This window comes from Dothidotthia symphoricarpi, assembly GCF_010015815.1.
Source record: "Dothidotthia symphoricarpi CBS 119687 unplaced genomic scaffold P153scaffold_16, whole genome shotgun sequence".
Classification (NCBI taxonomy): Eukaryota; Fungi; Ascomycota; class Dothideomycetes; order Pleosporales; family Dothidotthiaceae; genus Dothidotthia; species Dothidotthia symphoricarpi.
The window spans coordinates 176995-190441 of NW_022985023.1; the positions used below are offsets into that span (position 1 = coordinate 176995).

At 48.2% G+C, this 13447-nt stretch overlaps 5 protein-coding genes and 1 non-coding gene across 6 annotated transcripts; 3 read left to right on the forward strand and 3 right to left on the reverse strand.

Annotated features, from left to right (window-relative positions):
• Positions 1–2347: 2347 nt before the first annotated feature.
• On the reverse strand, positions 2348–3159 carry P153DRAFT_388059 (uncharacterized protein; the record flags this gene model as incomplete). Its single annotated transcript, XM_033670717.1, has 2 exons — positions 2348–2823; positions 2889–3159. 2 exons carry the CDS (start codon positions 3157–3159, stop codon positions 2348–2350), a joined length of 747 nt encoding a protein of 248 aa, XP_033521127.1.
• An 864-nt stretch (positions 3160–4023) lies between these two features.
• Positions 4024–5522, forward strand: P153DRAFT_398843 (uncharacterized protein). Its single transcript, XM_033671682.1, has 2 exons — positions 4024–4319; positions 4411–5522. The coding sequence occupies exons 1-2, from the start codon at positions 4069–4071 to the stop codon at positions 5282–5284; spliced, it is 1125 nt and encodes a 374-aa protein (XP_033521128.1). The 5' UTR covers positions 4024–4068; the 3' UTR covers positions 5285–5522.
• Positions 5523–6631: 1109 nt separating this feature from the next.
• P153DRAFT_388061 (uncharacterized protein) lies at positions 6632–6890 on the forward strand (the record flags this gene model as incomplete). Its single annotated transcript, XM_033670718.1, has 2 exons — positions 6632–6788; positions 6841–6890. The coding sequence occupies 2 exons, from the start codon at positions 6632–6634 to the stop codon at positions 6888–6890; spliced, it is 207 nt and encodes a 68-aa protein (XP_033521129.1).
• Positions 6891–7718: 828 nt separating this feature from the next.
• Positions 7719–9045, forward strand: P153DRAFT_406986 (uncharacterized protein; the record flags this gene model as incomplete). The annotated part of the gene is made up of 4 exons (XM_033672036.1): positions 7719–7803; positions 7840–8248; positions 8299–8675; positions 8729–9045. The coding sequence occupies 4 exons, from the start codon at positions 7719–7721 to the stop codon at positions 8911–8913; spliced, it is 1056 nt and encodes a 351-aa protein (XP_033521130.1). The 3' UTR covers positions 8914–9045.
• Positions 9046–9596: 551 nt separating this feature from the next.
• On the reverse strand, positions 9597–9682 carry P153DRAFT_t95. Its single transcript has one exon. It is a non-coding gene; the product is annotated as a tRNA-Val (tRNA).
• Positions 9683–10466: 784 nt separating this feature from the next.
• On the reverse strand, positions 10467–11658 carry P153DRAFT_377711 (quercetin 2,3-dioxygenase; the record flags this gene model as incomplete). The annotated part of the gene is made up of 2 exons (XM_033669749.1): positions 10467–11330; positions 11386–11658. 2 exons carry the CDS (start codon positions 11656–11658, stop codon positions 10467–10469), a joined length of 1137 nt encoding a protein of 378 aa, XP_033521131.1.
• Between the last annotated feature and the right edge of the window lie 1789 nt (positions 11659–13447).

Consider the following 13447-nt stretch of genomic DNA (forward strand, 5'->3'; position numbering starts at 1 on the left):
ATCACTGTTTTAGAGAGTTTCTCGTGGCGTACACCTCGCGGGCAGGTTTAACTTGAATGGCTCGTTGGTGGCTGCTTGAAGAGTGGATATGAGATTGTTGATGTACCGCGACGTGTGTTCTTGTCGTTGCTGCATCTGTGTCTGCTTTCATGTATCCTACAGGGTACTTTCTTTTAAAATGCTTGCAGGAGGCTACAATGCTCTTGTTCAGAGAGACAATGTTTTGATTTGTCATGGTACACTTCTTGCCCAAGGGCAGCGTGCAATCTTTGTTCATGGAAAATGCTAGTCGCGTCAACGTCTAGTCCCTGGAATCACTCCTATCAGACCACCCATCAATGTCCGCCAACTCCATATTAATTCCCAACATGACGTCTAGGTACTGCTGGGTTTCTTTGTCGTTGTTCAAGGCTCAGAGCAACACATGCGTACCACTGGTCGTGCTGTGGATAGCTCTTGTTCTAGTCTGATCCGCGCGGAAGACAACATCCACTGATGATTACGAAGTTAGTCATTCCTTGATCACCCTTCATGACAAATGGGTCGCCTAAGGACAGTGTGCCCTCGAGGACCTTGCTGCTCGCGCTGAAGGTGCTCGGCCATCACTCAGCGAACGTCGTTAAGGTGATCTCGGCCCGTCTTGTTCAAGGCGAGCAAACTACCGACCATGTTGTCGGGCATATCTAGTATGACACACCCAAGCTATGCGGTTCCTATCAAAAAGTCGAATTGAATAGGTATCTAATTCAATTGGAATCGCTAAATTATGATCATGCCACATTGTAATTCTGGAAAGTGGTTGGTAGAAGCAGTCCGAATAGACTAGCGTGTTTGACGGCTCATTTCAACGCATTGGACGTGGCAGTCAAGCCGCGATAATGATTGAATCGAAGATGTAGGGTAGTAGGTTTGAGGATGAGCGGTCCTTGGCTGTATGTGTCAGTCCGAGCCGGATCAACGACCGAGAACTCCCAGGCAGCTTACAACAAGCCAGCGAGACGGCTAGCGAGCAACACAGACAAGGTCAACCGGGCTGAACGATGACACGGTATATGTGCTTGACATCCATGATGCGTTAGGCGGTGAGATGGATGATTCCAGCGACGTGATTCACGTAGCGAAGAAACAGGATGGCGTTGTGACGTATGACCAGGTCGGAGCACAGCCTATATCGACTTTGTCGATTGCACTTTTGAATATGAGGTAGGCAAGAGGTCGTTAATGATTGGAATATAGAGATCGAGACGTTGAAAGATGCTGCAGGTCTACAAACACGACAAGAGAGACTATAGATACACGTGGATTGAATTGCATAAGGTTGATCAAATTGGTTCTTTCGAAAGTTATTAGGTACAGGCACCAAATCCTTTATAAAGGAAGAGGTCAAGATAAAGCAAAGAAAGAAAAAAACAATCCGCAGATGAGTTCCGAATGGATGATACCATCCTCTCAGTCATGTTCGCCTGTGCTACAGCCGGACACATGACTACGCTCCTTATCCTTTCTATTAATCATCCCAGGCACTAGTCGTCAATGAACGCAAGCTGCTGACTTATGCATTATCAGTCTTATTGGCAGTAGTCCAGAGCGGCTGACTATAGAGTGCCTCGTAGAGGGCGCACTGCTCAGCTGCACAGGCTTTGGCGCAGCTGTAAAGCTTCTGCCTGTCTTTAGTCTAATACGTCTTATAATAGGTATTTGTCGCCTCCTTATTAAAGTGCATAATCTTAGCATAGCTGTAGACTGCCTAACATTAGTAGCAGTTCTTAGAGTTCTTAAGCTCCTAAGTTAGGGCATGCCCCTTGCAGTAAGTTCGCCCTAGAAATTCAGGCTTGCGGTAGAAGTCTTGCACCAAGTCTCCCCTTATTGTGGCCAAGTTGTTCTTGAAGAGCTCGCTAGACAGATCAACACGCGCGTTAGGACCTGCGTTCGCACAGTACTGCTGTGTGTACCTCGCTACTTTCTAGGTCTTACGGCTAAGGTCAAGAGCCGCGAATCTTCCTGCGCTACAGCTGTACAATTTAATGTACTCCTCTCTAAGTTGATAGTTCTGAGTGTCCTCTATAAAGATGTGCACATACAGCAGCTATTTTCCTAAAGCTAGTTGTGTGGACCCCTAAATCCAGCTAGGGTGGGCGCAGATAAAATACATCTTGGGTGTAAGATTATTGTTGAAGGCTAACAGGTCTACTACAATTGTTGACAGGGGAGTTTAAACAAAGTTCAACTTTAGGCTCTTAGGAGCATTACCTATATTAATGTTAGACGGTTAGGCAGGGTGTGTCTATGCTAAGAACGACATACACAGTAGTTTAAACTTGGTCTTATTAGGCTTACTAACACGCTCTTAAAGGGCGAGGATCAGCAAGATCTCCCTTGCTAGTCTCGTCGGAAACGTATTAGCCTTGTCTGGGACTTCGTGGCCACGGCGCTTCATGGTGGCGCAAAGCGTGTTGATAGACTCTGTCAGCGTTTTTATGGACTCCTTAGCTTCGTCCACCAAGTCGCGAATCAAGGCAACTCGCGGCGGGTTCTTTTTCTTGACTGGTAGAAGCACAGGGAATACTCCATCCTTCTTGCGGCCCCTGATTTGGAATGGAAGGTGAAGCAGATCGCGGCCCAGCGGCTTGACAACCAATGGCTTCTTCGACTTCTTACGCGGTGCGGCCACCTCTTCCGACTCTACAGGCGGTAAGGCCACCTCTACAGGCGGTAAGACCACCTTTGCAGGCGGTAAGGCCACCTTCTCACACCAGTCCAGCGCAGGCTTCAGAATTTCTTTGTGCTGTAGAACCACTGAGTACAACATTTGACGGTGGAGATCTGTAGTCATCGTTAGGCATATTGCAGACAAGCAGTAAGGTCGGTTATGTGTCCAGTCTACTTACCGTTACCCTCTTTCTTATACTTCTTGCAGACCTCGGTAGAAGAAAGGTCAGGATGTAGGAAATGCGTAATGGTGTCATGGAGTTGCAAATTCACTTGAACAATCGCGACCAAATCTCGGCCGACTAACTCCACAACCTGTCGCTCGTCGAGATGGTTGATAGCTTGTGGTTCAGGCCATTTGTCGACGGGCCTCCACGCCGCGAACCGGAAAGGAGCGTTCGTGGGATGATCGTTTGGTCCAGACGAGGAGCCGGTGGCTGAGGTGGCCATTGCTGAACACAGTGATGCTGCACTTGCTAGTAAGACTTGCCACAAACGTGTGGTTGAGAGTGCGCAGTGCTAGAAAATTTGACTGCGACACCTTATAACAACTGTTTGTGCACGGGCAAAACGTTTCTCCGTTGTCCCAAACTGGTAGTCCAATGCTTTCACTGCGAGTTGCTCTTTCACTGCCCAACTGTGAACCGCTCGGATGACTGCCCCACGTGGCGTATACAACACCTATACCCCGAAATTCAGGAGATGTAGAGGAGCAGACGGCACACACTCCTTTTCTCCACAACTAGAAGTATTAAGAAACGTGCAGTACTCTCCTGGCTTGCGTTGGGGTGGATAAATACCATGATCGATTGCTACAAACAAACTGGTCTATCTGACCCGGAACATCCGTGACCCCTTCTTGTGTTGGGAAAACTTGAAGTATCTATCGAGTTTGACATTCGTTGGAAACCTTATAGTTTCTGTGTTCCATACCAAGTTTGAACTCACGTCCAACATGATATACCGACGTTTCATGAATAGTCTTCTGTGACGAGTAAACAGTACTATATCCATAGATTAGAATATCATGTCCTCCTAGAAACACTTGAGAAAATCTCCACTCACGGTACCTTACTTACATCGTAAATCTAGCTCGTCGAATCATATCACGTTCCAAAGTTTTGAAGATCGGAAATCGGTAAAGTTACGTCATAAGGGTGATTGATATATTTTCACTGGATCACAAGATCAAAATCACTGCTTGCGGCTCCGTTTCCGATGACTCAGTTTGTTTAGGGCCCTGATTTACCGCACAAAGTAATTCAATGAGCTATATAAGTTGTGCTTACCCCGCTCAGCTGTCTGCACACACTCTGACAAACAACGACTCTCTAACAAACAACCACTGCATCACCCATCATGTCCACCATGACTGCCGACGACTTTCGGCGTATCCGTGACGTCGCTACAGGCGATATCCACAGGACGCAGGAAATTCTCGAGACTGAACTGTCCGTTGATGAGGATATGGAGGCTTACACTGCATGGGTGGTTGACATGTGGCGTAAGGAACGTGAGGAGAGACAAGCGCAGATGAAGGTTATCGACGCGGACACTTATCGCAATGCGATTGCAAGCACTATCTACATCAACATTGATCAGGTCGCTCAGTAAGTCTTCACACCAAAAACTACACTTTGCTTGAGTTATCTTCTTCTTGGCCTTGATACAGTGTAACTGACTCGACATGTGCGATGACAGGCTAAACTCTGCCATGAACTTGGGTTACTATCCTCAGATTCCTGTCGGCCACCTCAACGGCATCGCTTTCCGCCTTGTCCCTAACACCACGCTCCTAGAACCTACCAAGGAGACCAACTACAAGGACACTCGTCACGTGTATCCTTCCATGTTTCTAGGAATCAACAAGACCGTTCATCCGTCGCAGCAGTCATCGTCACCGAAACGAGGAAAGCGCAGCCGCAGGAACAACCAGACCGACGAATCTACTCAAAGTGGCGACTCTGACAGCAAGAACGACGACACAGGTTTCGTGTTTTACCAGCTAGGTGCCCTCCAATACACCCGCGGCTTGAAAGACCCCACCACAACCGACATCGAGAAGATCAAAGCCGCGGAGTGGTATGACACGCACTACGTCCTCGTGGTTGTCATCGGCGCATCTGGTAAGGCGGAGGACGTGTACATTCTGTACAACATGCGGCCCGAGGACGAAGACGGAAATCGCCGCCCTGTTGACCCCTCATCCTGGGGATTCCTGCCGGGCGACTATTCGAGAGTGAAGCGAGCGGGGGCCAGAATCGCGAGGAACTTTCTTCATCTCGGCCCTGCCTTCAAGTGGGACTTGGTGAATCCCAAGGACTTCACTACCGAAGAAGAGCATCGGGCTACTCACATCGATGACGAATATGAGCTGGTGACCTGCGTTCGACTCGACTACCCCCAGAGGATCATCAGGCAGCATGTGGTACCACCGAAGCTGGAGAATGACGATGAGAAGGAGCAAGAGCACTATCACGAGCAAGGCTATGTGCGAGACTACTTGTCGAGCTATGGGTACAGCGATGCATTCGAGCATGGGGGCAGGTCTGATGACGAGTATTCCAGCGTCTAGATAGTCGGTGGGCAGGGCAAAATGTTTGTCATTGGGCATCATCTGACTCTACCAACAGAAAACGAGGAAAGACGCTCGAGAAATTTACCATCAACGGAACACAGAAGCGATGCTTCATTTCAGAAGCAGCATGAAGTCACGGCGATAATCTGGATAGTAGTAGCTTTACTTTGATCTCGACCCTGGTTTTTAACCATTGTAGATCATTTCATTCCAGTAGTCATTAATCGATAATCACATTTCCTGAACATACATTTCCACACTGTATATGCTGAGCTAGACCGTGTGAAGTAGACAAGTTTTAGAGTGTGGGATGGGTGCGGTAGATATTCGTGATAGTATTGACTTGTGATTGGAAGCGAAAATGGCACAAAGCGGAGGTTTAGAGTTACATTGCTGCACACCCCCGTCGCGTAGGCGATGACTGTGCCATCTACTTATAGAATTTTGTTTTGATGATGCAATGCATCCAAGGACACGACAAGAATCCGTAGAGTAGTGGTTTTGAGCGCCAAAGTCTCTGCAGAGGGGGTAGGGGGCATCTTTGTATTTAGGTTGTTTCCCTCCAGTAGTATCCTTGACGGAAGATGGGCGCATTCGTGGTTGGATGTTGGACGATGTACCCTCCCACGCCCGTACCTGATCACAGCTCTACTACGACACACAATTTTCCAAAGAACTGTCACGAGAGTTCCACATCAACTGGTACTTAGGATGGCTCGAAATTTGGTGGCTTAAGAAAGTCAAATAACTACGCAAGCACCACACTCTCCGACGGCACGATTCGCCCAGATCTTCATGGAAACAAACCGAACTTCATCATCACAGCTATCAAAAGCAGACGCGGTTCCGCACGCGACAAGACAGTACCACATGGGCTCGTCCACTCTGATCGAAAATGTTCCACATACGGCGACTTGTTTCCAGCAATAGAGTTCCTATGCTCGGAGACTGTACGCATGTAGCAGATGTCTGTCAAAAGTGCTTTTTGAAATGAATTCATGCTCAGCTCGATAGTATAGCATGGGACAAGATTACCTGTCCAACTTCGGAGTGTACAATACAGCTCACATACAACGACGTGAAACAAAATATCATTATGGAGATCCTCACTCGATAAGCTCAAATGATTCATTACGTCTCTTTATACTAATATTTTGATTCAGCTTCGACAGAATCATGCTAAAAATTGGACTGCCCAAGAATCACACCTTTCGTTACTGCCTTGACACAAAGTGTCGGAGTGGCCAATTGCATGACTGTGAGCACGTGGGCGATATCTTAACCTGTGATGCATGCTGACTGCGCGTGTGTACGTTCCACAACGTTTAGTTCCACGACGGCGAGATGTGCGAGCAGTATGATGAGCGAAAGAAGAACAAAATCGATCGGCAACAGGAAGAAGAAGCCAGTAAAATGCTCGTCGCCGACACATCAACTCATTGCCCGGGCCCGGAATGTGAGTACAAGACCACTAAGAACGGCGGCTGCGGTCACATCACATGTAGACGATCTCCGTTCGCCGCATTTGTCAATGTTACTAACAATTTCAATAGGCAGTGGCTGTAATTTTGAGTTCTGCTACACCTACTCTGCCTCATACTGAGGATAGGAAGGTGTTCTCGATGTCGGAAATCACATGCATGCGTCCGACTGTGTACATTATCTGTCACCTCCGCAGTGTCATTTTTGGGTCAACCAGAACAACTCTGACCTACGATACTATCGATCTTGGAATGGAAACGACAGTCTAGACATTCTCTGCAGAGCCGCCATGAGGTCTATCATCGCAATGCTTTTCCAGTTACAGCGCTTACGCATGTTTTTTCTCATCTCGCAGCTTTCTACCAGACGGAGATGTTGTTCCTTGATTCTCCCTTCGTCGACCTGCTTTAAATATCGAACCTTAAGGTTTGGTCGTCGCGTCTGAACTTAGTACTCAAACTCTGCTTCCGACAATATGGCGCTGGAGAATACGAAAACTGAAATGATGGTTACAACATCTCCATAGCCGGACCTGTATTTTTCCATGGGTGAGTTCTGCTGTGAACCTTTTGCTGAGGGTCTTCTGCTCCAGATTGGTTCACGAATTAAAGATATCCGTCACCCGTGATCTACCATCTCATGCGCCAACATTTCTCTTCTACATTGCACCCCAAAGTGGCGGTGGATCTCAGGCTCCGAAGCAAAGTGAGAGAAATGGCAGTTTGAGCAACAGGCTTGTAGTGATTGTGCCTTACACATACCCTCACTTCCAAATCTAGCGTCCCCTCCCGAAACATATCTTTCCAATAAACAGTAGTCAGACTGCAACCTCTCACGAGTCGCCAATCTCGCTATCAAACATCAACCTCCGGACTGACTCCTTTATTTCTTCGACTCTATCACTATCAACACTTCAACTACCCTGTCCGAAGCTTCTAGGCCTGCAGTCATGGACTTCGATCCACTAAGTAGCCCCTTCACTGATCTCAACAGATGGTTAGATTCAAAGTCGGACACAGAAGAAGCTGCAAAATGTACGAAGTGCAAGAAGACGCTCAAGCGCGGCGAAGACTCACAGAGGAGAACTGGCCGATTCTGGAAGAACTGCAAGATATGCCGGGACAAAGTGACGGCGACGAGGCGCAGAACAAGGATACTACATGCCGATGATCCACAGGGTGTTAACAAGAAACGCAAAATCTCGAAAACAAATGCAAATACCGATCAGGCAGAGCAAGAGCCAGATACTAGCGAACGGGAGTGTTCAGTATGCGCTGAATTGCATCCGACGCGAGACTTTCCTAGCCTCTCGGCTTGTACACATGAACCAGAAGTGTGTCAAGACTGCTTTCTAGAATGGTTGGAGCTACAGATCGACAGCACAACTTGGGAGAGTATTCAGTGTCCATCGAGCGATTGTAGCAACCAGATCACTCACGAAGATGTCTTGAAGTATACACCAGAGAACGTGTTCGCCCGGTTAGACTTCCGCATGACCAAGGAATCACCATATGCTGACATTGCGCCAGATTTGATGAGCTCTCCATGCGAAGTGTCCTCAGCAACGACCCCAACTTTCGTTACTGCATCGCCGAAGGGTGTACGTCCGGACAAATCCACGATACTGGTGCCGAAGGGTACATCTTTCGTTGCGGCGCGTGTGGTTTCCGTATCTGCACTGTCCATGACATGCCCTTCCACTCTGACGAAACTTGCACGCAATACGACGCGCGAATGGCGAAGGAAGAAGAAGAACGACGTGCCAAACAACAGCAACTGGAGAAAGAGGAAGAAGCCCGCCGTCTACAAGAAGAAGCAAGCGTCGCGGAAGTCGGCCGATGCGCAGTGGTGTGTCCAGGATGCAAAGCTCCGATTCAGAAAACTGCAGGTTGCGATCATATGACGTGTAAACATCCATCCAGTTCAACTCATCACAGTCCACAAGCTGACTCAGAATAGGTCGTCGACTGGGATGTAATTTCCAATTTTGCTATGTGTGTCGCGCCCCGTACACGGGCGACAGTGGCATCAACGCGGTTGGCAACGGAGCTCATGCTTCGGACTGCAGACATCATCCGGCGCGCCTTCCGGTCTATCAACCTACATCATTAAGAGATCTGATGATTCTAAGGCAAGGGTTTTGAGATACTCAGGACAAGCAAGTAGATGAACGATTGTGTGTGGTATTCTTCTACTGATGGATGGAACAATACTCATCTTGGTTTTGGTATGATTGCGGATTACACATTGGTTTGGTGTGTCTCATGCTTTGCGTCTGTAGTTCTTTCTACTTGGTTTCAATGGTAGGATCGATGACTACACATCGAAAGATGTTTCTTGTATTTGTACGGCATCAGGATTCTGGCAAACACGAAGAAAAACACGTGTTTTGACTTTGCTAAGGTGCCCGAAGTCTCTATCAATCATACCATCCCATCGATATCTTGCTTCCACTTTCTACGTCTCGCCTTTGCCTTATTCATGCCTGGTATCCGTCATCTGGGATTCTTTCTAATCCCCCGAAACTTCAATGTTGGGCTACACCAGATCAATCCGTGTTTATCTGCGAATCCAAGATCTGACCTTCTGAAACCATAATGAATAACAAAACATACCTAGTTCGTCACCATCAGACTTGTCGAAGAATGTCCGGTAAAATTCAAGCAGATTTCCAAAATGACCGTACATATCTTATTTTCCAACACAACCATTTGAATGTATAAAGAAAAGATTTGAAAACAAAAAGCAAGCCTTCGACCTCAGAACACCAACCGTCCATCAAACAACTCCATCAGAGTAAACAGCTGCAGCAAAAAGCAAAAAGATGTGACTTGTCTGAGGCTTGAACTCAGGACCTTCAGTGTACTAACAGCAATGTTAGACTGACGTGATAACCAACTACACCAACGAGCCGTTTTTTCGATATTGAAAAACCCCGTTTTTCAAAATATATTCTTCTCAGTAAAATTTTCAGCTCAGGGTGCATATACTGGATTATGGCATATTTGCTTAGATCTGGGCATCTTGTGGCCTGAGATAAAATTCTAGAGGATGCGGGGTCGAAGATATATCGCAATACGAGGAGATGGCCGTGCGCGGAACCCCTCATCACTGAGTTTTCAAGAACGCACTGCTGCCATTGACCACTGTCAGATCAGATGCCACTTGATTTATCATGTAGCACGTTAGAGACTATTAAGTCTTTTGTCTGTATTGGGTAACACGGCTATCTACCGACTTCTACGTTGAAGTGCCAAGAACGCTATGGCAGACGCTCGTCATATTTCTCATTTCGATATATCAACACCTCTATTCTCGGTTGGCGTGGGATATCGGCTATGTTCTGCATGGTTAAAGATGGAGTTCGATTAGGAAGCAAGGCTGCTGGTAAGTCTCTTCTAATGCACTTATGCTCGCCCGCGACGATCTCGTATTGTATCACTTTCTTTTCTCGTACTTCGCGTCCCTGAGCAACATATCGGCGAATGCCGATGGGTTTCATATTCATCGGCCTGTGTTATGTTGTGCTCGACTACATTCCGTTTCCAAAAAGACTAGATGGAAAGGACATTGATAGTAGTGAGTTCATCAGAAGCGAGTCAACGTTATGTGGGTTTGATTTTTGGAAATTCTAATAAGTTAGATTCCTAGAAATACAAGACGTAACCGGAACTTCATCGAATCTCCGCATCACCGACTACGAAATGGGAAACATGGCAGAGTCCCATGACTTGCCCCCCGCAATCAACCTCGAGTCCAACGTATCCGTTCCGACACCAACATACATAACCTTGGAGTACGCCGCCGCGCCCCAAAAGCTGAATGCGGTGCCTCCAGGCACGAACAGCACATCGCCGATAACCAATGAGAAAGTTCCCTTAAACCCATCCACACTAACGTTCACCAACCCATCGACGATTTCCAACGCCGTGTGGTTCGGCAGCGTGTACGTCGTCGGGCGACTGGTCTGGCCGAGCTGCGATAGAGTGATCGTTCCCTGGGTGAAGTTGCCATCAGATTGTTTGCTGGTGACGAACGGTTCCACGATCATGTAGGTGGATGAGTTGCCAGCAAGGTACTTCGGTCCGTAACCCTTCGCGACCATGAACGGTGTTTGGGCATCCTCAGCGAGGGTGTTCGCGCCGTTGTGCCATACCGCAGGCGTGCTGTTACCCAGCTCAACGACACCGTCGACAAAGTTGGTCGGGGGCGTGAAGTCGGACGTCGAGTGGACATCATAACTGATCAAGATATCTGCAACGTCGCCGCTCAAGGCTGGTGTTGTAGCATTGGCCATGGTGCTGTCAAACGGAGCGGAAAACGCGGATGTGTAGTTCTCCTGGCTGGCCCAGTAGAAGAACTTCTCAAATCCGCCTGGCTGTATCACGCCGGTAAGTTCCACGAAGGGGTCCAGCATCTGGAATGTATGCGTCGTGTTGTGTGGTACCGCGCCATAGTCGCCTGCGGTAAGTATGCGAGCGGAGGTTTTGTCATCCTTGGAAGCCCAGAGAGCAGCGCGACCGCGTAGGCAATAGAAGTTTTCGTAGTGAGTCAGATGCGCCTAGTGAATTGATTAGCACCTTTCATATACATCAGAGTACATTGAAATGACTTACATGTGGGTTGACACCTAGGTTGACGCTCTGCGCTGCGGCAGTGCTGATGATGCTGAATGCGCCGCCGGATGATTCACCCGTGACGGGGAAGCGATACACTTGTGGACCGAGTTGCAGGCCATCGATCGAGTAGGCACGCACAATGTAAGGGCGCACATGCGTTGGGACTGTAGTGACAATGAGGTCGGTAGTATTTCCATGTTTGGAAACGAAAGGATTAGAAGGGCGGCATGCAGCCAACCCCAGAAGCGTAGAGATAGCAAGCACAAGCATAGCTATTGTTTATGAGAACGAGAATAGAAGCCAGGCGCCTATGGATGAAACGAAAGAAGTGGTCTGGTATTGTATTACATGGTGCTCAGCACAGCCTTCATATATAATCGCGACAACATTGCGTACTCCATCTTTTCGCGCAAATCTCATCTCGAAGCATGTGGAGTGTGTTCGATTGTTTGAAATTTTGGACAACCATCGTACAACGTCTCAGTTCTATCCTCAGTATTAGCCAAAGCGTGACTGATTGCGATACTCTAGGTCGTGGCCTGTTTCAGCGTCTTCAGCGTCTTCTGATAGGTCATGACAGGAAACGCCGCCAAAGTTTGGACGGAGCACGTCCATTTCCAGCAGGTGTACCTGGCCGCGGTATCATTTCGGTGATCTGCATGAGGCCGATGTTGTACAAACGATGTTTAGTGGGGCAAGATCTGGCAGGTAGGTATATGCGTACAACGCGCTTGTACTATCATGACGTGGTTCTTGCTCGTGGACCGACGACCAGAAGTTTCACCTGTGATGAGAGTTGAACGTAGCATCTTGCTTGGCCTGTATACGCAGATTGTAATATCGGTCTCCTATTCCTATCGTCAAAATCTGCGAGACATCATCTGGAGCGCCGTTTTTAATCTAGTCGTTACTCCAGGAATCTTCGATTGCGTACCTGATGCTAGTTGATGATGCCTAGCGTACTAGAACGGCGACACCCGTTTTGCAGCGTCGCGGCACTTGTTAGCGCAAGCCACGCGTTCAGCCTCAACAAGATGGATATTAGTACTTCCGCAGGCCCACTTCGTGTGCAATTATACTACACTCACGTTATCAGATCAAATCTCGCGGTGATCCTTTTGGTGGAGCTTTTCGAAGATATTGTCGCCCACTATCGACATCCGAGTTGTCCGACAAACACGTACTAAGATCAGCGAACGAAAAAATATATGCTGTTTCATCGTCATTTCGAGATACAAACCCTTGCGACGAATGGAGAGTAAGTCTTCATTGCTGCATGCAGTAGATGGGAGGTTTCTCTGGAAATCTGTACCGGGCGCCAGCATGATTTGAGCGGGTAGATGAGCCATCGGAAGAGCGGTTGCGTAGATCGCGCTTAAGTCAGAATCAACCGAGACTAGGGAAGGTAGCTTTTCAAGAGTATCGGTCTGAAGGTTTCCCAACTGAAGTGGCTTCCTCAGCAGCTTGAGCTTTTGCAGAAGCTCGGTTCGAGTGACACCATAAAACAGTCCTCACTCTCTGTAGTGTACCCGCGTCCGTGTACGTCTATGGCGCTTCAGCATCTTACACAGTTCGACTCCCGTTGTACCCTTCCCGCTTCCGCTGCATCGATGTACAATTGGGTTGGTCGCGTCATGCCGCATGAGAGATACGAGTCTGCTGCGTGCCAGGGTGAGAGGCGCGAATATAGGACGCCCTAGACACGCTGGTCGTCTACGACATTCCAAGCCAGACGTCCTCCGTGCCTTCCCTTGCGCACCATGTGTGGTATAGGTGGTTGTGTGCGAATTTCTATGGCAGCATAGTGGTTGTGCATACAGCGTGGCGCGACGCGCAGACTACTGCGACCGAGGCTTGTGGGATCGAAGAGATACTGAGGGTGCGAAGATGTTGTTAAGGAGGAGTTGAGGATATGTTCGGCAATGGAAGCGTTCGAAGGGGCGCGCTGTTGGCATCGCTAATGCTGCGTGTGCTCTCGTAGGGATCTGTTTCTGCCTGAGCAGCTACAAGATTTCTGCGTGTATCAGGTCGTTGTTAGTAGATCGAGGTGGTCCGAATG

Coding starts and splice junctions, on each gene's coding strand:
- P153DRAFT_398843 (XM_033671682.1), top strand. CDS start 4,069: ATGTCCACCATGACTGCCGACGACTTTCGGCGTATCCGTGACGTCGCT. Junction 4,320..4,410: donor AACATTGATCAGGTCGCTCA/GTAAGTCTTCAC, acceptor GTGCGATGACAG/GCTAAACTCTGCCATGAACT.